The 22,664-nt window shown below is 40.9% G+C and overlaps 1 protein-coding gene and 1 pseudogene across 3 annotated transcripts in view; both read left to right on the plus strand.

Annotated features, from left to right (window-relative positions):
- Positions 1-3,862, plus strand: part of LOC310867419 (obg-like ATPase 1) — a 42,612-nt pseudogene extending 38,750 nt beyond the window's left edge. Inside the window, exons 10-11 of the transcript XR_014571064.1 lie at positions 1,539-1,661; positions 3,704-3,862. The product of XR_014571064.1 is annotated as an obg-like ATPase 1 (transcript). The remainder of the gene's footprint in view (positions 1-1,538; positions 1,662-3,703) is intronic.
- A 6,381-nt stretch (positions 3,863-10,243) lies between these two features.
- Positions 10,244-22,161, plus strand: sp3a (sp3a transcription factor). Of its 2 annotated transcripts, XM_083777425.1 has the most exons (7): positions 10,244-10,409; positions 10,750-10,847; positions 11,032-11,121; positions 12,713-13,874; positions 16,520-16,706; positions 17,151-17,347; positions 20,093-22,161. In XM_083777425.1, exons 1-7 carry the CDS (start codon positions 10,403-10,405, stop codon positions 20,380-20,382), a joined length of 2,031 nt encoding a protein of 676 aa, XP_083633551.1. In that variant the 5' UTR covers positions 10,244-10,402; the 3' UTR covers positions 20,383-22,161. The 2 variants fall into 2 exon arrangements, with proteins under 2 accessions (XP_083633551.1, XP_083633552.1); XM_083777426.1 differs by lacking the exon at positions 11,032-11,121.
- The last annotated feature ends 503 nt before the right edge of the window (positions 22,162-22,664 follow it).

Raw genomic sequence — 22,664 nt, forward strand, 5'->3', positions numbered from 1 at the left:
ATCCTTGAGGACTATAAAAGCCTATCACTTTTAAAGACAATTATGTGTGTGAGAAGAAAAGATGAGATCACTGCTGTTGTTTTTTACAGCTAGGAAACTTTACATTTTATTCAGGTTGCATCATAGTCTTTAGGGCCATACTTGTCCCAGCATGAGCAATGTTCTTGCTATATGCAAGGAAGTGCCGGCACACTTAAAAAGCTCTACTTACAAACATGGTTGTCCTCCTCAACTTAACTGATTACAGCTAGCCTTGATTGTGTGTGAGAGGCATTTTGTCAGGTATGCATCAGTGAGTAACTATATTAAGCCAATACATCTTGCATTGTAAAAACTACACTCGGTAATGTTGTGGTCCTAAGTCCTTTACCATGCTTTATTAGGCAGCTTCGAGGTGACCATTATCTATCAGCCTTCTCTGCATATAGTTCTTAACTAGGACAATGTGGATCTCTTGTAATGCACCATATTTAAAAGAAAGTCCCTCCCCTAATCTATTTTTCTCCAGATAGACAAACCTTGATGCTGATTAATGGTAGTTAAACTCACAAGCACTCCGTCAATGAGATTGCATGGGGATGGTAATGTATTGGAGTCATTAAATACACATCATTCTTTTGGCATGAAATATGTTGACCCCAACCTGATTATATACATAATTAAAACCGCTCAACAGTTCCTGAGCACAGTGCTGCAGAGCAGAGAGAGAGAGGGAGCAGGTCGACAGGCAGGAGTCATAATGATACAGAGAGACCGTGTCACTTGTTTGGGTCATTTGTCATTTCCCTCCAGCATTATTTCAATGCATATAAATTGCACATTTTATCACTCACCAGTTGTGACTTCTGGTGCTAAATGGAATTGAATTTACAAAGAATTTATGACACTGTTAAAATGTTATTTTGAAATGGCATCTGAAATCATTTTGTATTTTTCACTGTCAACCCATGGCGACGGAGGGCACATTTAAATTGTACATTAAAATAAAAATAGAATCATAACCCTCCGTTCCAAGTCAATTTAAAGTCATGAAAAACAGCTTGTTCTCTGGTATTTTGTGTGCTTTATGGCACCCGGCCTATCTACCACAACAATGCGTTATGAGTGTACATTTTAGCATCGCCAAACTTTGGGCATTTCAAAGTAAGGTGTGGTGCAGTGAGGTCAATACCACTACTGGCTGTTCACTGCAACACTAGCTCTGCTGTTATGATCGCAGAGCAGAGCAGAAACCCACAATGAGGCAAGATTGCTTGGACACAAATCAATACCACCAAGGAATGGGAATCAGAAAGCATTGATAGCAGGTGCCGGGTCCTTATCGGACTCCAGGCTGCCCTGGCAGGCCACAGCCGAGTGGAGAGCTATCCAGAAATCAGGACCGAGTCAGGAACACCCCTGACCCGGCCAGCACACCCCCTAGTGATGCTCACGTCGCTGTTCCCCCTATCAAACACTGTCATTCGCTCGCTGTAATCCATCTTCTCCAAAACAATTCATTTGCCTTACATGTCCTCTCTTTCCCTTCCCTGTGACAGAAAGGGACTAAGGCTCCACAGGCTGCAGGGAAGATCCATACGGACTTTGAGAAGGGCTTCATTATGGCAGAAGTAATGAAATTCCAGGATTTTAAAGAGGAAGGCAGCGAGAACGCTGTCAAGGTGAGCCATCGGGGCGCGAGTGGAGACGAGGGGAAGTCTCCTGTGATCAGTGGAGCTGACAGTCACCACACAGCTCCCACTGCAAACCACTCTTCACCTTTACTCAGGGGAAGAAATTACTGCACACACTCCAGGACCAACACTGACAAGCCAACTGATTCTGGCTCTAAACACTGCCATTGTGTTCCAGCTGTGCATATCTTTATCACATTGTGTCTTAACTGGCACATGGTAGGTCTTGCTCATAGCTCAGCCTGGTCTCTCAGAGGTAGTTCGTCTTCACTTCTACAGACATTTAGCAGATCTATAGTGCGGGCTGTTGGCTTAGCGCTCTTTGTTGCCAAATCCCCACCATGGGCATGTGACAGTGATATAAAGAGACAAGTTAAATATAGTGTGACATTCTTTAAATAAGGACTGTTTCATGGATGAGCGGTACAGATATGTGACTTGCATATCTTTTTTATATAACTGCCAACGTTTGTTTAGACCTTTTTAAATGGTCTGTGCCTTTACACATGCACAGCACCTGTCAAATATAATAACTGATTTCATGAATTTGTGAAGGCAGTTATACATGCTGCAAGTACCATGCACCTTTGCCTGCAGGGATAACGTTTCTGGTATTGCATTAATTTGACTTTAAAGTTTTTACTTTGCAATGTATTAGGTTTCACTTCCTATTGGCAGAACCAAAATCCTTTTGTCGCTTTGAATCACGGTGAAGTCAACTGGCATGAACTCAGACCTGCTATGTGTAACTATTCAGCAGTGGTGATATCACCGTCGACAACAACTTCCCACTCACATTTTTAATCCACTGAAGGCTACACACCACACCAGATCAACAATATGCCATTGGAAGCACAAATCTGAAATGGAAGTATTGTGACAACACTCAAACCATTTCTAACTATCTAAGCCTCCTAAACGGTATTATTTATTTTTATATTTAATTAATTGCCAATGTATTGTCCCCTCTCTTCATAAACTGGCAGCAGAGGGTAAAATGTGTCGGTCCCTGGGGGGTGGGGGGTGAGTGGAGGGGATTCAGGGTGATACTGGGGCAGGAGGTTGCATCATTGTTATCCAAGGTTGAGATCTGAGTGTTAGATCCTTACTGCATGCTCTCTTTATAATCTTTTCCCTTTTGGGGCCTCATAGGAACATGGAGCGCTTCTGACTGTGGCATTAAGGCCCATGCTATTTAATGACAGTTGTGGGAATAGGCTGTCTGAATAGGACCAGTGTATGGGGATATCACATTATTAGTAATCATATCTGCTTAAGCCAAGCATGCTCCTCCAGATGGCTGCTTTCAAGTGCAAATGAACCAGTTAGACGTGTCTGGTTTAATACATACTCGGCAACCACAAATAGCCATTGATTTTTTCCCCCTGTCTCTCTCTCCAACCAGTGTTCCTGGTGGTATTGAGCTTGGATTAAATAGTCTCCTGAGCCTTTAAAGGGGCATTGATTTTTTTCTAATTAATGTGCGCTGTGCAGAACCAGAATGCATAAACCTGTCCATATTATCACTTCAAGTCAATTATTATTATTATTTTGTTTAATTTTGTGAGAGAAAAAAGAAATCACATCTTGCATAGGATAAACAGTTTCCTTGAGAACTATGATGCGATCGGAATCAAAGACTTTACTAATTAAATTAATTGAGATGGAAATGACGAAAAAATTAATGAAGATACTCCCTTGGATTGGGAATGTAGACCTTGAGGAACGTGTGTGTGTGTGTGTGTGTGTGTGTGTGTGTGTGTGTGTGTGTGTGTGTGAGTGAGTGTGAGAGATTGCGTGCTCGTACACACACACACACACACACACACACACACACACACACACACACACACACACACACACACACACACACACACACAGGTGTATGTGTGAGAAAGAGAGACAGAGTTTTTATGTATGACTATGAGAATATAATGTTTACATGAATTAATACTACACTTTTCAATTCTTTATTTATTTGTTTATTCATTTAATAATAATAATTTTGAATTCTCTTTGCCATCTTACAGGTAGCGGGGAATCTTTTTCAAATTCAATGCAACGAAGAAGAAGTGATGCGAGAGCGGCCTGTCAGCGGGCATACTGGAATGGAATGTACTGCCTGGGTATCAATTGTCTTTGTTTGTAATTTACAGTAGATTGCTCTCTGTCAGGTCACCCCAGCCAAAGTCACCCACTGTCTCGTTTGTTTTTCTGTCCTAGAGCATTGTGCTCTAGCTGCACTCTCAAATCGACCACTCCACTCCAGTGCCTTTACCAAAACACAGGTTCACTAAAACCCTGACAGCTTTGCTATTTAAGATCAGGATCAGACCCACTCCAAAATGTAGCAGCATTTGAAGAAGCGTATTACTCTCCAGATACTTCATTAATCTCCATCACTGGTGCCAGCAGTGACACAGCTGACAGCGGGGACAATGCCACCTGCTCCTCTCCCCCTTCTACAGATAATGCATGTTTTACAGTAGCCCAGATGTCTACACTCAATAAAACATTTGACAAAACCAGGCCGTGTGTGTTTGGGGATGTCTGTATTGAGTGAAGCGCTGCATGGGGACGGTGATAGGAGTCCTGCCCGCCACTGATTAGAGAATTAGAAAGGCCCATCTGACAGTGGCTTTAGCAGACAGGCGACAACTACAATTGTATCTGTAAAGCGATGCTTATTTTAGAAGGGTAAAGTGTGTGATGCTGATTATCCATGCCAGAGAAATTGCCAGTTGGAATGATCATTTGTATTACGTTTGAATTAACCTTTACATTCCAGTCATATTATTTTGGTCGTGGAAATCTAAATCGCTGTATCCATTCACGGCCGATGAATATGTGCGTTGTTATTGTACTGTATCCTTACCTCCAAACAATCATCAAACGCAGTAAGATTATGCCTTGTAATGTTTACAGTTTGCTCACTTACATCACAGAAGTAGAAGGAAAGTGTCTATATATACTGTACAAAGAAAGACATTTCAACACTCTTTCACAAAAGCCTTCGTTTTATGGCATTGTGAACACTGTAACTCAACAGAAGTTGACACAATCTGAAAGAAAACGGTTCAGAATTATCTGGGCTGGAGAAGTGTTTTACTCACCTCTATAGGCCTACTGTGTGTGTAAGTGTTTGTGAAGTGTTTATGCTGATGGAGCACACAGCTGTACATAAAGTGCCCACTAACCATAGTTGAATATGTTGTCTAAATCTAATACGGCACAAAATGGCCTATAAATGCATGAGAACAAAATGATTGAATACAAGTTTTGGGATGGTGACAAGTACTGCATACTAGAGCCCGACCGATGCCAGATTTTGGAGAGTCCGAGCCCAACAATTATATTATTAATACTTTGACTAATATTTTATCAAAAAGTGAGAGATCAATTTGAAAAAGATTGATTTGATTAAAGCTGTTAGAAAATAGACAATTCAAAAACAAGTAGATCTGCTATTTATCTTTTACATAAAACTTTTCTCTTATGATGAAATGCCCAATATAGGTTACAAATTGAGACGCATCATGCGGTTGCATAAAGCTGTTTAAAAAGTCAAATAATGGGCGATATATCTACTGTATACCTGTACATCTTTAGAAAGGATGTCGTCACCTTAAACTAATGGCCTACGTCATTCTTTGAGGAAAATGATTTTTTAAGTCAGCTCCTCATGACACTGGCCACTTCTGGTAAAATTGTCAAAGTCTAATTGAAAAGGAAAATGCTGATCCCACCCCTTTTAGTAAAATGTCCTATATCATGAGTGACTCAGGCCAAAATAGGTAATGTTTTAGCCTAAGTCACATGGTCACATGGTTTTGTGACTTAGAGTAAGAGTCAGGTAAATTGGCCTAAGTCAAGTTTAATCCTATTTAATTCTATTTGTTATTTTTATATTAATATTGTCATAAATTGTTATAAACAAATTTGGTGAAATTATTAAGCAATGTATTTCATATAGTTTTGTTTTGGATCAGTTTTAATTACCGGTACTTAGTTAGGTCATTAGTTTAAGAAGGTGACAATGTATTAATGGAGTAGAGGCTTTGCCAGTACTCCAAACATAGTGTTTGGGATGAAGAATTGGATTACAGTCTTGAAGATGATTTGAGGACAGATGCAGAATAGCACTCTTAATGATTTGATAAGAGGAAGGCTAGATGATAGACATCACACCTGAATCAAACAACATTAAGGCCGGAGGAGACACACTCCAATATCAAGCACATGCTTCCATTGTTAGTTTATGCTGTGTGTTATTCTTATTCCATACAGCAACTGGGACATTTTAAGATGAGCGTTGGCTAAGTGAAACCATGCGAATCCTCTGGAGAGCACAATGGAGGCTTGAGACAAAGCTGTTTTTGCATTCTTCTTGGGCGAGAATTGTGGTGTTGGCCAACTTAGAAACCCCACGTTGAAGATCATTCATCTGCTGAAGTTTTGAGGCACTGGGATTGACAAGTTTTTCCCAGTGGTCTGGGTCTGAGTATTTTGTTTTTCATAAAGTGACAGTAAATCTTTTCTGTGAACAGTAATAAAGCTATTTAGAACCATGTATGTGTTCTATTGGGACAATATACCACAAGAGTCCTCTTGTTCTTTAATCATGTCATAAGTAGGCAGTTTCAGACTCTAAGATCCACAAGCTAGCTAAAAAAGACCCAGAAATGATCCCATTAGATGCCCTTTTTCATATAAGTGTCCTGATTTTGTGGGACAAAACTCCTCTCACTAATGTATAAGGCGCCATGTTTAGAATAGCTGTTATACAAATCCAAACACATTATCTGGTTTTAAACAGTAGCTTATGAAGCTAAGTTATAGAACTGCAAGATTGTCTGTTGGTGCAAATCTTCTGTCAGCATCATCAATCATGCGGTGCCATTCTGCCCAGAGGCAAACCACAATGGCACCAGACCAAGATTGGCATACAGAAAGTCTGCCTTAAAAAGTACACATAAAAGGACAAGGCTTGCTATTGTAAATCACATGCACACCAAAGAACTTTGAGAATTACAAAAAATATATTCATGAGTTATGACAAATAAACATAAATAACCAATGGTATTCTTTCAGAGCCATAACTATACACAAAGGATTTGTGTTGGGAAATTCCATGGCTATCATAGACACATTGTATCATATCATTACGGATGAGGAGGAAATTATCCCTATTTTGGATTACAATGAAACTGTTGCAATGGGTTGTTATATAAATATTGTTTGTTGAATACTATGCTCAATTGTAGATGTACTGGAATGATCTAAAATCACTCATATATGGAATAAAACAGCAATGCAATTTCTTCCTAGACCTATTTATTGATTTTCCATGAATAATATTTTTCAGTATGGCCAATTAAATAATATATTCCAATGCTGCCATACCAAAGTTTATTGAAAAGAATGCCACCAAGGTTTGAAAGGAGTCTTAGTAAGCAGTGTGTAATTTACCCAAAGAGATTGACTAATTTAAGTTTTCACTTTGCTCTGCTGCATTTATTACCGTCACAGTTATCACTGCTATGAAATTATTGCCACAATTACAGTAAAAGATTACTTTATTTCAGACTTGGTCACCTGTGTGAGTACAGCATTTCTACACACTGCCTATGTGTATTCATAGCGCAGCACAACATGAGGCATTGCACTGAATGTCTAACAGAGTTACATAGATTAAACCTTAATTCTATATACAACATGACATAATAGAGTGATTGATTAGAATATTTAGAAAGCACTATGGCTTGTAGTTGTTTCCATTGGGGTCCTTCATATTCAATTCATTTGAACATTTAATTACATTTTAATGACATCATATAACATGACATTATAAAATAATAAATAATATGTACAGTAAAGGGGGGACTTTGCCCGCAAGTGCTCTTTGAGACCATATCATTCTCTCATTTTGACCCCCCCAAAAACTACACAAAGGCCTATCATGTGAACATTGACTGACACATCCAACCAAGCATTGTTTGCACAACTGTTGAATTTGAGTGCATGAAGGCTGTTGAGTGCATGAGGCAAGTGTGGCTGTTCTGGGGTCTGCATTGCTGCCTCACACCCACTGGGTAATTGTTCTAGAATCTTAACAGGTCCCTCAGGTCAGTCAATATAATCTGATTTTCCCTGTCTAGAACTGCAGTGAGTGAGCTTTATATCCTGTTATATGTACATAACGATGCAATGTGACAAAGCTCTGTTTACAAAATGCTGTACACCCTCCAACTGTATACTTAAAGCTCCTTTGAATTGAATTGAATTGAATTGAGTGGAACTGAAGCCTAATTTATAGTCCCTACGGTATACTACAGTTGTGTGATGGAATATAAATTAATCTTAAAATTCAGAGGAGGAATCTGAAGACAAATGTTCTGGTAATTAGTGTCTTGTGTAGGCCACTTTCCTCCAGAATGTCAGATTTGGCGTTAGTATTTGGTATAAGGATATTTGACTTTCCGTTCAACTTGGAGGTCTTTGTGGAAATCGTTTCATAGAATTTACAATTTAGGCATTTAGCAGACGCTCTTAATCCAGAGCGATTTACAGTAAGCAAGAACAAACATGGTAATACATCAAATACATAAAAGATAGTCATCATACATAAGCTTAAGAACCAGTGGACTATCTATCTAATGAAACTATAAGGGTATACACTATAGAGTAGTAAGAGACCTGCTGGAATAAGACAGACATGGCTGAAAGGTTTATGGTTTTTCCTAACGCTTGTGTTTACCTGACACTTAGACTGACAGCAGACTGATTAGAAATATCCACAATTCACTGCCGTGTGCTCCTGAGCACCAGGAAAGTGCTTTTGTAGTCTGGCTGTATGGGATGAGTTTGAATTGAAGGTTGAGAGAAATCTGGCCTCACTGCACTTGCACTGTGAGGAACTGACACACCACAAATTAGTACCCTGGCTCTCATAGCATCGCAGCTACAGTGCATGATATTTTATTAAAATGACTGGATGAACACAAGTAGCATCAAATATAGGCTACACGTCAATAATTGTATCTAATACACACAGGAACTTAACTTTAAGGGAATATAATATATATTTTTAATGCCAAGACTACTGCACAGAAAAGATCACTATTTGAACATGCATACAGTATACATTTATTCTATAGTTTTTCTTTTTGGGTGAAACATAGATATTTATAATACCTCAACTAAGTTGCAATGAATGATCATTCACTATGTCTGTATAGTGAGAGTTTTTGCTTATTAGATTTACACTACACTTTATTACTACCAGTAAGACTGAGGGCGAGAAGCACGCATCCGCCTGGGTGACGGCAAACTGCTGGGCGAGTGTTTGGCATGGGGGGGGGGTAATTCTGTACTGGCCATATACGGAGCGTGTCTTGAGTGTACAGGGTTTGATGAGGTCAGATTGACATATGGAATGACGGGAGGGGGAAGATCAACATAATTATGGAATGTCAGAACAGGTTAGCTCCATATATGGAGATCTAAGGTCAGATGTAGAGTTGCTGGCCGGCTCCATATATGCAGATCTAGGTGATGATCCAGTCTTCTCCATGTATGGTTATCCAGGGTTAGATGAGGTCAGTGTCGGGATCTTCATATATGGAGATGGCCATATATGGTGGAGTGACATGTAACGAGGCGAGGCGTTATGTCACAAGGCGTGACCATATATGGAGGTGTGATGTCACGAGGCATGACAATATATGGAGGCATGGTGTGACTAACGGACAGGAGATGCAGGTTTTCATAGTAAATGCAATCTACAGTCACCGACCCTTAAATCATATTAAAGCCATTCCTAACAAACCTTCTTTCACATATTACTTTAATTAGCCTACTCATTTAAGGGGTAAGGGGGCTATTCTACATCAGACAATTTCATAGAACCTTGCTTTGGACTGTAAGCAAAGCCAAGGCTTTCAGACAACCCTATTTGTAGTTTAGCTCGACACGATGTAGTGAATAGGTCATATTATTTCTGGCTGCCTGGACCCTGGCTGGAAGACTGATAGAGTATGGCTATGTCCGTAGACCCCCATTCAAATACATATTTCAATCAATCAGACTATTGCATGTCAAATTGAGGGTCCTGGAAAGTTAGACGGGTTGAGAATCACTGCTAAATCCATGGAAATCTCTCATGGGGGTCCCTACGGTATCTTTTCAAATGGGGTCCGTGGGCTAATTAGTGTCAATTTGGGAGTCCTTGACATGAAAAAGTTTGGGAACCACTGTTAAACAATGCAACGTTTAAAGCTATTATGAAAATAGCTGTGTGAGTGAGTAGCCTAGTCTCTACAACTCATTAGAAACATTAAACCCTGCTGATGATTGTACAATCGGTCTCTCTCTCACTCGCAGCAGCACTCTGGCCATGGCCAAAAGCAAAACAGGCGCGTCATAAATAAACAGGAAATTAATTTGACCGAAATGACTGGCGTGTTAACTGACAAATAACGCCACAGTTCATAACACCGCTAGCCAATCACGTTTGTGAAGAACGGCGGGACTTCCTGTATGTGACGCAAAATGTCTCGGTCTACACTGGAGGCCCAACCCTTTGTGTTTCCTACTGCCCGTCAATCAAAATAGAAATAATATTGACAGTTATCACATATTGCTGCGCGCCTACAATCAATAGAACTTGCCGATCATGTCTGGTGACATGTGATTATACACCTTTTCCGAATAAAAAAAGAAGTCACGCCATGACTGGTATGTAATATCCATCTTATTCCGTAAGCAACGTGAGCTAACGTAAGCGCCCTACGCTAAGTTCTCGTTGGTGGTTACTAGCAGTGAAGGATATCCAGTTAGCATCAGCTAAGCGTCTTAGCTTAGCAACCAAGCTAAAATAAAATGCAGCAGTCAGTTTACCTATCGTTATCATTACATCAGTCTTTTGTCTGTGAGGGCAGTCACTCAAAGCTACCGTGACATTGAAAGCTGGATTAAAATATTCACCTAAATTGAAACGTTGCAACGTTATTGGAGCATCTGGTTTGTTTAGCTAACGTGTAGCATTGCTTTTCTACTGTGTTTTCCTTTTTCACAGCGCCAGAACAGCCAGTGAAACCGGAGGAAATGGCTGCCTTGGACGTGGATAGCAGTCATAGCGACTTTCTACAACAAGACAATGGAAGAAACAATCAGGTAACTTTATATTTACGGGCTAACCAGTGTGCATCTCTGCTGTTTGAAGTGAGTGAGAGTGCTTCGTGAAGTTCACACGTTTCAAACTTTCCTAGCTACTAGCGATAAATCTAACTTCCTCTGTGGCCTGGACTAACGGCCACCCACTTTCTTCCCTTTAAACCCGCCCATTGTGTGTGAGTAGGACACTCAGCCGTCACCGCTTGACCTGCTAGCAACCACCTGCAGCCAGGTCGGGTCACCATCATCAGAGGTGGATAGAGGTGCTGATGTGGTAAGTCACCACCTCTGCTAGATATGCTAATAAGCCACAATATAAATGTCTTTAATAATCAAAATAGTGGAGGCGGAACTATAGGAACAATAACTTTTTTTTGTGGCTTTACTGCAGTGTCTACACACAAATGCCTAAGAATGTAACATATTTTCCTTTTCATACTAATGTGATATTTGAGTTGATGGAAATGCAAGTGATTGATGATGGTGTAAGTGAATTAAATAGAAAAAAGAATATAGGTTTACATTATTGATAGGGATGGACATCAGTATCGGCCGTTATTGGCCTTAAACTGCAGTATCGTATCGGATCGATATCGGTTTTAGCATTTTATTTTATAATAATTATGTTGGGGGGGAAAAAGCCTTTTGTGATGAGATGCAGGCTACAAATTCTATAATTGTTTTCTGGGGAAGCTTTCAAAAGAGTCAACAAGTTGGAAGTGGAAATTTTTTAAATAAAAGAATACTACCTTAAAGCTGTTTATGTTGGGATCATATGGGCCAACATTTCAATAACGGTGCATCCCTAGTTTTAAAAGAGGCATTGCTTTTTTAAATTCAGTGTTTATAAGCCTTTTTTCAGAATGGACAAAATTATTATACATTTTTAAAACAGAATGAGATCGGTTATATTGGTTATCGGCCATAACAGCAATTCATTATATTGGATATCGATGTCAGCCAAAATATCTGATCGGTACATCCCTAATTACATGCAACAAAATCCTACTCGTACTGTAAGTCCCCAAAGAATGTGAAAGAAATCTGTTATTTGTTTTTTCTGCTGTACTGCAATGGGGAGATGGAATACATTGTTGACATTGATGGTTGATGTAAAACAACAGTTGTGGAACAGTATAATTGTCAAAGAAATGTTTTTTATGACATGAAGTCAGTGCGCACTCTCGACTGTAAGTGATACATGTAATGACAGAGCTGTAGTTATGAACAATATAAAGGTGGGTCTTTGTTTATCAGTAAATCACTGTTTTCATTCATTATATGTACTTGTATAAAGTATTTTTTGTTACTGACACCCTAATAGAATGATATTCTCAAATTTCACAATCCATCTCACCACACCACAAAACCTTTCAAACGAGGGGGTCTCTTAGTCTGACCCCAGGTTAACATGCACAGGAATTCCATTCAATTTCACTGACACTGACATTTATAAATTGCGCATATGAAACCATTTAAATGGCTAACTAAAAACAGAAATTGACTATATTTCAGCTGACAGAGATGATACCTGAGAAAAAAGCATAAATTCTTTATTTCTGTACAAAACTGCCTTTTGTTCATGTCCTGATGAACATTCTTGGTAGTTACATTTGATTATTTCAGCTTGATATATCTCCTTAGAGGCAGAAATATTATTTTACTCCTACATTAACTTGAGTAGTCACATTAAGTGCAGAATTAGTTTAAAGCACAAACCATGAACACATTGGGCTTGTTGCAAATTCAAGGATGGTTAGAGGCTGGTAAAACGAGGATCATATAGGTAGGTGGGACAAATGGTTGAAAATTGCTTGAATTTGACAGGCATTTCTTTAACGAAAGCTTCCTCTTTTCTTCCTCAGACGACAGATCTCACATCTATACAGCTTACTGGGACCGATAGATGGGAGGTGCTATCTCCCACCACAGCAGCAAACGATGATTCTGGGATGATACATATCCAGAGTCAGGGGATATTAACATCAAACGGACAGTATCTTCTTCCTTTCCAGAACCTCCAGTCTCAGCCAATCTTTGTGACATCAGGAACAGATGGCTCCTCTGCCAACACAGTGCCTAACATTCAGTACCAAGTGATTCCTCAGATTCAGACAGCTGATGGTCAGCTGAGCTTCTCCACGTCAATGGAAGGGGCTGCTCTGAGTCAGGATGCCACAGGGCAGATCCAGATCTTGCCCGATGGCAGCCAGAGCATAAGTGTGGCATCAGCTGCAGACATCCTTACCAACAACCAGAACCTCATATCACAAACTATTGGCAGCTCCACCTACAACAACCAAGGCCAGGTTGTCACTAATGTGCCTGTGGGTTTGCCGGGGAACATTACTTTTGTTCCCATTAATAGTGTGGATTTGGACTCCCTTGGCCTGTCTGGTGCTCAGACTATAGCAACAGGGGTCACCGCTGATGGCCAACTAATTATGACCAGCTCTGAGAGCATGGAGAAGACAGGCGATGCACCGACACTAACTGTAAATGACTCAAATGCAAATCAAGAAATATATGTGCCAACGTCCTCTCAGCTGCCTGATTCAACAAACGGGTCGGGTTTGCTGACGCAAGACACTTCGATGCCATCCATGGACTCAAGTCTACAGGAAGGCTACATCCATCAGAACCAGGTCCAGCACATACAGGTGTCTTCAGGCCAGTCCATTATCCAGCTGCAGCAGGTGCCGGTCCAGTCCAGTAATGGTCAGATTGTCCAAACGGTGACGTCGGGTGGTCAGAGTATGCAGAACGTCCAGCTGATTAACCCGGGGACCTTTATCATTCAGGCCCAGACGGTCACACCGTCGGGCCAGATCCAGTGGCAAACCTTCCAGGTGCAAGGCGTGCAAAACCTGCAGAATCTCCAACTGCCCACCACGCCACCCCAACAGATAACCCTGGCTCCGATCCAGACCCTGTCCTTGGGTTCCAACCCGACCGGCATCCCCAACCTGCAAACGGTGACCATCAACTCGCTGGCACAGCATGAGGTTGACATGAACAGTATCGCAGGTACAGAAACTCTTTGCTATCAAAAATAGGAGACAGCTTCACTTTCAGGCTGTGAGGAGCAATGTGCTGTATTATTGTTATGATGTCACGACCGGTGGACATTTGTTAGGTGTCAAACAGATCAAGTAAACCTCTTCCCTACATTTCCAACAAATGTTGAGTAGGCAGAAAGCTTGGCAGATGAACCAGCACATTTAGCCTACAATAGGCTCTATGCACAGAGAATAATCTTTCCTACTTCCGGGCCACTTCCCTACTTCCTTCTGTGTTACAGATAAATTATAATACTAACTAGAAAAAGTGCCCCTCAATAGGATCGTTTGTGACGTAACAGTATATTCATAATGCTTAGTAATGTTATTATGATGAATGCATGTTGTGTAGTGAATTAATGGCTGGCCTGGCATACATTATATGATGACAGATCCGGCTTGATTACATGACTATGAAGATCATGTGTACCAACTACAATCAGATTTTGATAAAATCTTAAAGACTAATATTATAAAAAGTGTTGCACATAAGTCATCCTTTTGGTGGCAGTCTAAAAGGCAGAGTTGAAAAATGCAGGCTAGACATTCTTCCTTGGCCTGTAGGGAGTGCGCATACAAAGTTTTATGCAGATTGGTGCAGTTATATGTAAAGACGTGACTTGGCCTGTTGAGCGCCACCATGAGGCTGATTTGAAAAATGTCAAGTGGCATTTCCTCCTTAGCCTAGAGTGCACAGTTTCAACGCACTTGGACGCTGTATTCATGATTTGCGGCATTTAGTACGAACGGGCCACTCCTGAAAACTTTAAAAGGCAATCTTAGCCAATTAGGGTGGAATATGAGGAATCAAACAGACCCGTCTTGATGACATGACTATAAAGGGAGCGGAGGCAGCGTAGAGTAGATTCAGACTCAGAGTAAATAAGGAAGTTTGTCGGTCCATAAACAAGTATGTGAATGGCTGCGTACGCAGCAACACGGCTACGGGAGCACGGAGCCAGACGTTGCCTAGCAACGGCCACTAAAAAAAAATAAGAATTTCAGTGATCCCGTTTTATATCGATAAAGACCTTAAGACGTGTCCACACACGTCTGACGCCCCCTGCGGTTTTATTTGAGAGGACGTGTGGACACGTCTTTAGCATCATAAGTGTTAAGGCTCTGGTCTATTGTGCATGTTGGCTCTCTGGAAACACTGCTACACCAGTAGGTCTCAAAAAGTGTCCTTGAGTGGGGGTTCCAAATGGTCCAGTATGGGTGTGTAACTCTTGAGAGTGTACACTGTCATTTGGGGGTCCTTGAAATTAAAAGGTTTGAGAACCACTGTACACTAAATGTAATGGCCTCAATTCGTATCATCGGTAACACCTGTGAATGAAGTAGGGAATGGGCCAGGAAGTAGGAAGAGTTCTTCCCAAAATGGCTGCTGTGCATATGCGTATATCTATTCTACGTCTGAGCATAGACATGGTAATACCGCCCTGCCTGCCTCTGATTGGCCTACCGACACTGCCCGTCTTGCCTGTCCTCCGATATGCAAGGGTAATCCGTGGTGGGAAATAATACGTATAAGTACAAGAGAATGACGACACGCGACAGTAACTTAATTGTAACTTGAATTTTTGTAGAAGAGGCAACTGGCAAACTAATATTTGCTTTGATTGAATAATTGATTGAACACGTATGTACTATGATTTGATTTGGCTGTGTTCTAAATTAAAGTGTTCGTGTTGATTATCGTGTATTAATCTAATTCTAGTAAACTAATACTATTATACTAAAAAAGATAAAGATCAAGGTGTTAAGCTAATTATAGTAAACTAATACTGTTACACTAAAAAAGATTAAGATCAAGGGAAAAGAGACCCTTTTACAGTACAAAAATGAGTTTACACATGTATACAAATAAACAGGCCAACGGAATAAACAATATTAGTTTGCCTCTTCTACAAAAATAAAAGTTACTGTCGCGCGTGCCAAGCTGTCATTCTCGTACTAGTATTATTTATTTATTTCCCACGACGGAGTAACCTCGCAGCAGACTATCCAGCATGTATCGTCCACCTCGGAGGAAACTCTGGTAAGGCCGACAGTGTCGGTAGGCCAATCAGAGGCAGGCGGGGCGTTACCATGTCTATGCTCGGACGTAGAAAAGATATACGCTGTGTGCATGCATATACCCTATTACGTCTACAGCTAAGTCACTGTCTAAACTCCAGGGGGCTAGCGGCTAGGTGAGCCGTTTATCCTTCCATCCAGCTGATCATCTTGTCTAGAGATCTCTACACAACATGGCCTAGCCCTTAGACTAGAGGAAGGCCAAACTTTGTACATAATATAGGGTACTGTTGCCAGTGGTACAATCATTGTGTTTAAAACGCTATAGAACACGTAGCTTCTTCTAAGTTTCTTGAAACCTCGTCAATCTATTACATAAGTAATTAATTCATTATATTTAATTCTCAACAACTGTCTACTGAGAGACCGTCTGAATTAATTGACTAATGCAAATCTGTACCTTTCCCACCAGGAATGGGAGGAATGGTGGGAAGCACTTTTCACAGTGTGCATTTTGTGGGCAATTTGGCATGTTATTATCAGAGCTTTTATTGATATTGATCCAATAATTGATTCCTCTGCTTTGGCTCCCAGACATCCAGATAAAGCAAGAGCCAGACTCTGAGGACTGGCAGCTGGGGACAGACTCTACCCTGAACGAAAGTGATCTTTCGCACCTACGAGTGAGGCTGGTGGAAGATGATGACCAGCTCGGCCAGGAGGGCAAGAGGCTGAGGCGAGTGGCGTGCACTTGCCCCAACTGCAAAGAGTCTGGGGGGAGGTGAGTTTACACACCGCAGCTCTGCAAGACACTCGACTCTCTACACCAGTGGTTCCCAAACCTTTTAGCCTGTGATCCAAAAGAGAGATTAGATGTTTGCCCGGGACCCAAATTAGTGAAAATAGCAGACAAGCACACAACTTGTAGATCATCCATTTTCACTACTTCTTAAACATTACTAGTTTTCTAATTTATGGAATCTCTCTCTTTATTTCTTCTTCATGAAATTACTGAAAATAATCATTGACATTGATTCTTGTTCATGAAACCCTTTGCTTTTTTGGGGAATGTGTTTTGAAATAATAATAATAAAAATCAAATGTAGGGAACAAAAAATAAAGGGACCCACAAAAATGTGTCCCCGGCCCACTATTTGGGAAACGGTGTGCAAGACGCTGTACACTCCTGCGCGGGCATACACAGAGATGTGTCTGTGTTTCTCAGAGGGTCCAGCATGGGGAAGAAGAAGCAACACATCTGCCACATCGCTGGTTGTGGGAAGGTGTACGGAAAGACATCCCACCTGCGAGCACACCTGCGCTGGCACTCTGGGGAGCGGCCGTTCGTCTGCAGCTGGATGTTCTGTGGGAAGAGATTCACACGCAGCGATGAACTTCAGAGGCACAGGAGAACACACACAGGTGCAGTGCTTCTTTTTTTATCACTCCCGTATAGCGCTGCATGTCGGAATCTGCACCTCAACTGTGCATGGGGAATGTTTTAATGGTGCGGCCTGCAAATGTGGTTTGAGCATGAAATAACAGAGGTTATCTTGGCTTACCTGTTAAAACGTTCGGTAATGGATGTTTGTCTGGTTTATCTTGCCCAGGGTTCAATGAAAAGCAGTGTACTTATGCAAACTTTGAAAGCATGCTGTTTTAAGGTTGATCAGTATGTTGAAATATGTGTCCTTATCTGCCAAATCTGTGCACTATATATTTCTATTTATGTAATATGCATTCTTAATAATAGAGTATTGGCTTTTAAAATATCCATCCAAATGAATAAAATAACAATAATCAATGGTTCGTTTACTTAACACTGGGCAAAGACTAACTTAAAAACAGTCATAAGCCAAATGTGAGGCACACACAAACACATCTGCTGTGCATGTGTGTTTTTTTCCCCATGCCATTTACTCAAATCATGCACTTTGTTAGTCACTCTGGATAAAGATGTCAGCTAATTGTCTAAATTGTGTATATGTTTTCGCTTTATTGGCTGAAAGAGAGTAATCAGTCAATACAGACTACAGTAGCATTTCATTATCCTCAAAGGCTTAAATATTAACAACTAGAATTTCGCGGCCGCTTTGCGGCCGCTCATCCCAGAGTTACGTTGCCGCGCACTATGGGAAGAAGGAAATTGCGGGAGTTGACTCCACATGTCCTTATTAGTGTAGTGTAGTGTAGTCTACACACTGCCCGGTATTTGCTCCGATTATGCTGTCGGGGAGCATTTTTGGCACTGGCCGACAAAACCCCTGATCTGACGTTAAGCGGTGCCCAAAAGTTATAGATCACAAAGGCTTTGCAGGTAGAGCACATGACATGGCCCTAAAAATATATATAATTTTAATATAAAAAACTATTTTTGCATCTGCCGCTTGAGATGACCTGAGATGACTTGATTGATTGACATAAAAAAGGGCCTGTCAGCTCAAACACACAATGCAATAGTTGTTGTTGCGTACAATCATCAGTAGCAAAGTCAAATACCAAAAATAAAAACCCTACCATTTCCATTTCCCCCCCTCTATTTCCCATTCCATGTGCGTTTGTCTTATAGTTTCTCTGGCCTCTGTACTACTGCCACCTACCGTCCATTCATTGTATTACACAGTGGGTGAAAAAAAGAAAGAAAGGTACCTTTCAAAACCTATAGAAGTCAGCCTGGTACAGACGAAGGGGACACCACTGTATGTAGCCTCAATTACATTTTGTAACTATTTTCTGCAATGGGATGATAGTTTTATTTGGTGGGTATATGAGCTGGTTGTTTATTGGTAGCCTATATTAGCCCAATATTGGCGTTATGCATTTCACTTGAATAATGTTGTGTGCGCACGTGCGCGTGCGGAGAAAGACAGTTATTTAATGAAACTCAAGATTATAACGTCCTGTCTCGCTGCCGCGGCGCCGCCGTGCGTGTATAGCCTGTGTGTGTGTGTGTGTGGGGCGTGGCGAGAGAGAGAGAGAGGCGTGGCGAGAGAGAGAAAGAGAGAGATCGTGGCTTCCAGGTGTGCGTGTGTGTGTGTGCAAGCCAGGCGTGCGTGTGCGTGTGTGTGCAGGCGTGTGTACTCGGCAGTTGGCTGGCAGGCGAAAATAGCCAAAGCGTCCCGTGTAATCGTAATATGTAGGCACAAACAAACTACAGTAAAGTACAATGTTGATGGAACTAAGAGATTCGCTGAGAGAGCGATATTTTAAATACAGAGATTTAGAAGGAATAAGCTAAATCGTGAGGCTACAATTCCTCTCCCCTTCCTCGTTTCTCTTCTCCTGCGGGAGATCAGAATCAGTTTCTGAGAGCTAGTGTGGGCCTATTAGAAGACAGGGCAGTGTTGCCAGGTTTGCGAATTGTAAGCGAGTCGTAGTGTGTGTTGAATGGCATTTGTGGGCTTGTGAATGCATTTTCTCACACAATTTAATTTGTGCTCACTTGCATAGACCTGGCGAATTTAGCGTGGTGAAAGGGCAACAGTGTTCCGGGGGTGTGGGTGCTTCGGGCGATAATGTTTGTAGTAAACAAATGCATTGCCGCCGTGAGTGTGGACGGGAGGCATATTTGGTGGCACTGCAATGAACATTTTTTGGCGGGTGGTGTCGAGTGTTGGCGTTGGGCGAGATAGGAGGAGATAGGTCCCGGACTCTGCGAAGGTAAGTGTGTGACGTCACTGCCGTGTGAGTGTGTGTGGGTGTAGTGTGTAAGATGGTGTTGTGGGTGTTGCAATAGCGACGTAGCTGTTGTGGCTTTGGGTTTCTTGCCATGTGTTGGGTACAAGTTCTCTAATATATAATAGATTACCTGTTACATTGTACTAACCAAGTTGATTTTTTTTGTTGTCTTTTTTCCAGTTGGCCCATGTATTACAATCAATGACGATGTTGATCAGAGAGTGGCCTTCATAGTAATTCTATGCTGTAACGGGTTAATTATCTGACGTGAAAATCATAATCAAGACTACGGACCTTTAGTATTACTTTTATTCATAATACAAGCTCAACATGCAGTCACACTTTATGTTCCTTTCTTTTTTTACCAACCACCTAATATTTGAAAAAGATAGACATAGAAAAATAGCGGTGGGTCCGCTTCAAACTCGTCAAAGTTCAATTTCTGTATCTCTGCCCCAACTCTGTTTTCTATCTTTCCGTCCTTGGCAGGGGAGAAGAAGTTTGTCTGCCCGGAATGTTCCAAGCGGTTCATGCGGAGTGACCACCTGGCGAAGCACATTAAAACGCATCAGAACAAAAAAGGCGTGAACTCTGGCGGTGCTGTGGTCGCCTCGATGGAGTCTGCGGGGTCCTCGGACAGTATCATCACCACGGCGGGAGGTACCACACTCATCCTCACCAACATCCAGCAGGGCTCCAGCCACGCCCAGGACATCCTGGCCAACGCTGAGATTCCTCTCCAGCTTGTCACCGTAGCAGCCAGCGAAGTAATGGAGTGATTCTCCGCACTCCACTTTATAAACTTCTTACAACCTCATGTACTCCACACCCGACTTGTTCCTTGTTTTGTTTTTAGTCATGCTACGAAGAAATATATATTATATATATATTTTAACACAAGAAATAGTCAATCCATGTCCCTAAATAGTCTTTTTATCGATGGAGGTAGTGGGTTGGGTGGGGTCAGTAAGAGACAAATATGCGGTTGCAGCACGCGCGCACGCACGCACGCACGCACGCACGCACGCACGCACGCACGCACGCACGCACGCACGCACGCACGCACGCACGCACACACACACACACACACACACACACACACACAAAGAAATGCCTTATTTTGTACAATATGTTGTTGGAAACATAGGATGCCGTTAGTTTCAAAGCTAATTATTTGTTAATAATGTTTCATGATTTTCCTTTGTCTTTTTTATGGTACACAATTGAGCAATTTCTAACATGTTCTTTGTTAGAAAGGTCTGTTCCTGATTCCTGAGACCTGAGACCTGATTATATTGAACTGTGGATATGGTTTTGCTTACGTCCATGTGTGTCTTCATGCAAATCTATTCTTGTTCACTTTTTATATTATGCTTTTATGATACTTTTGTCATTGTGTCCTTTTTTTTGTAGTCATTCTGCTTGCCCCAACTAGCAAGCCCCTCCTTTAAGTTGCTCATGTATTTTAATTCTCCAGATGGAAATTACAATCAATGTAATTATGTTTTTGTTTAATATTATTAATTATATATCTCTCTGAAACCTATACAGTTCAAGTGATATGCATTATTTGCATATCCTATATTTTGACTGAACAGCTATTTATAGTAGGCTTTGCATAGGAACTGGTTTTGTGATATTTAAAAGAAACCTCCTTAAAATGGCTATTTCATGTGTAATTCAAACAATCTTTTTTTATTTTTTGTTTTCCTGAATTATTAATTCAAAACAATGTGTAACAGAAAGACTCAAAGCCATGTTTTGGAGGTAATTGCCAAATTCAACTACAATCTCAGGGTGACTTGGTCATGCAGTACTGTATGATTGGACAGTGAATACCAGAGTAATTCTCCCCTGTAGCTGTGAGGGCCGTTGTGCAGGGTGTTTTAAAGTGATGCTATTTGACGGACCAAAAGCTAAGGTAAATTATGCTGTCACCATGTAATCTGACCATGTCTTTTTTAGAACCCCCTATCACCTTAATGTAATGGCCTGGTAGGACTTATATCAGTGCTATACCTTGCCCAATCAGTCCAGGTGAATTGGTGTCAATGTATTGCTCAAAGCGGTACTCTTTTTGTCTCCGTTTTCTTTTGTAACAGCACTGCTCATCACTTTCTTTTTTTGTATGAAATGTTTTGTACACGTCTCTACAAAATTGTGTCATCGATGCCTGTCAGTACATGTATGTTTTCTTTTCTTTTGTCTTTTGTTATTTCTTTGAATTTATAAGATTGTATTTTAGGTTTTTCTGTTGTGTTAATATATCTTGTCTCTTTGTCTCTGTATACACTGAGCAGTGTATTTACTGGAATGTTTCAATGCTCAATGTTTCCTGTGATCTTTATTTTATTTTTTATTTTTTTGTCTTCACATGGTGACATGAGGTTCTCCTCAGAAGATCTGTAGGTTTGTGGTGTGTGGTTTTAGTAAGACATTCAATTGTGTTTATTATTACACAGCCTCACACGTGTAGTACATGTTGGCCTCCTTTATTCAAAATTCAGTTGATCAAACTTCTGTATAATTTTGTCAATATAAACTCTTCTGTAACAGTTGACTTTCCGTTCGGTTTAGATTTTTTATTTTTTAGGTTGTGCATGAAGGTTGTACAATGTCCACTTTTTGAGGGCAGCTTTACATTTCATACTAAAATGACTAAACATAGACATGAGCCAAGTCATCTTTTTTTATACTTAAAACACAAAACTGGAAGAATTGGAAGACTCAGATGTGACTGTCAGGTTTGAAGATTATTTTAGTTTGATAGATGGGTTTTAAATATATTGACAAAGTATATTATTGCAGAAACGTAATCAGTAAAATTACTAACTTGCTGGCAGTCTGAGTTAGTGGTCCAGTAGATGTCACTACAGCCAAGGCAGCTGGGAGAGATACAGCACATGCTTGACCCTTTGACCCTCCCATGTGATGTCATTTAAAGGTCACTGATGCCAAGAAAAATGTACAAACTCACAATGGGTCCTTACCTGGTGGATTGTGAGCTTGTAGATTGGCTAGTTTTGCTACTTAAGGGCTTAATTGATTAATGAGTTAAATG

This window comes from Protomyctophum parallelum, assembly GCF_964188405.1.
Source record: "Protomyctophum parallelum genome assembly, chromosome: 11".
NCBI lineage: Eukaryota > Metazoa > Chordata > Actinopteri > Myctophiformes > Myctophidae > Protomyctophum > Protomyctophum parallelum.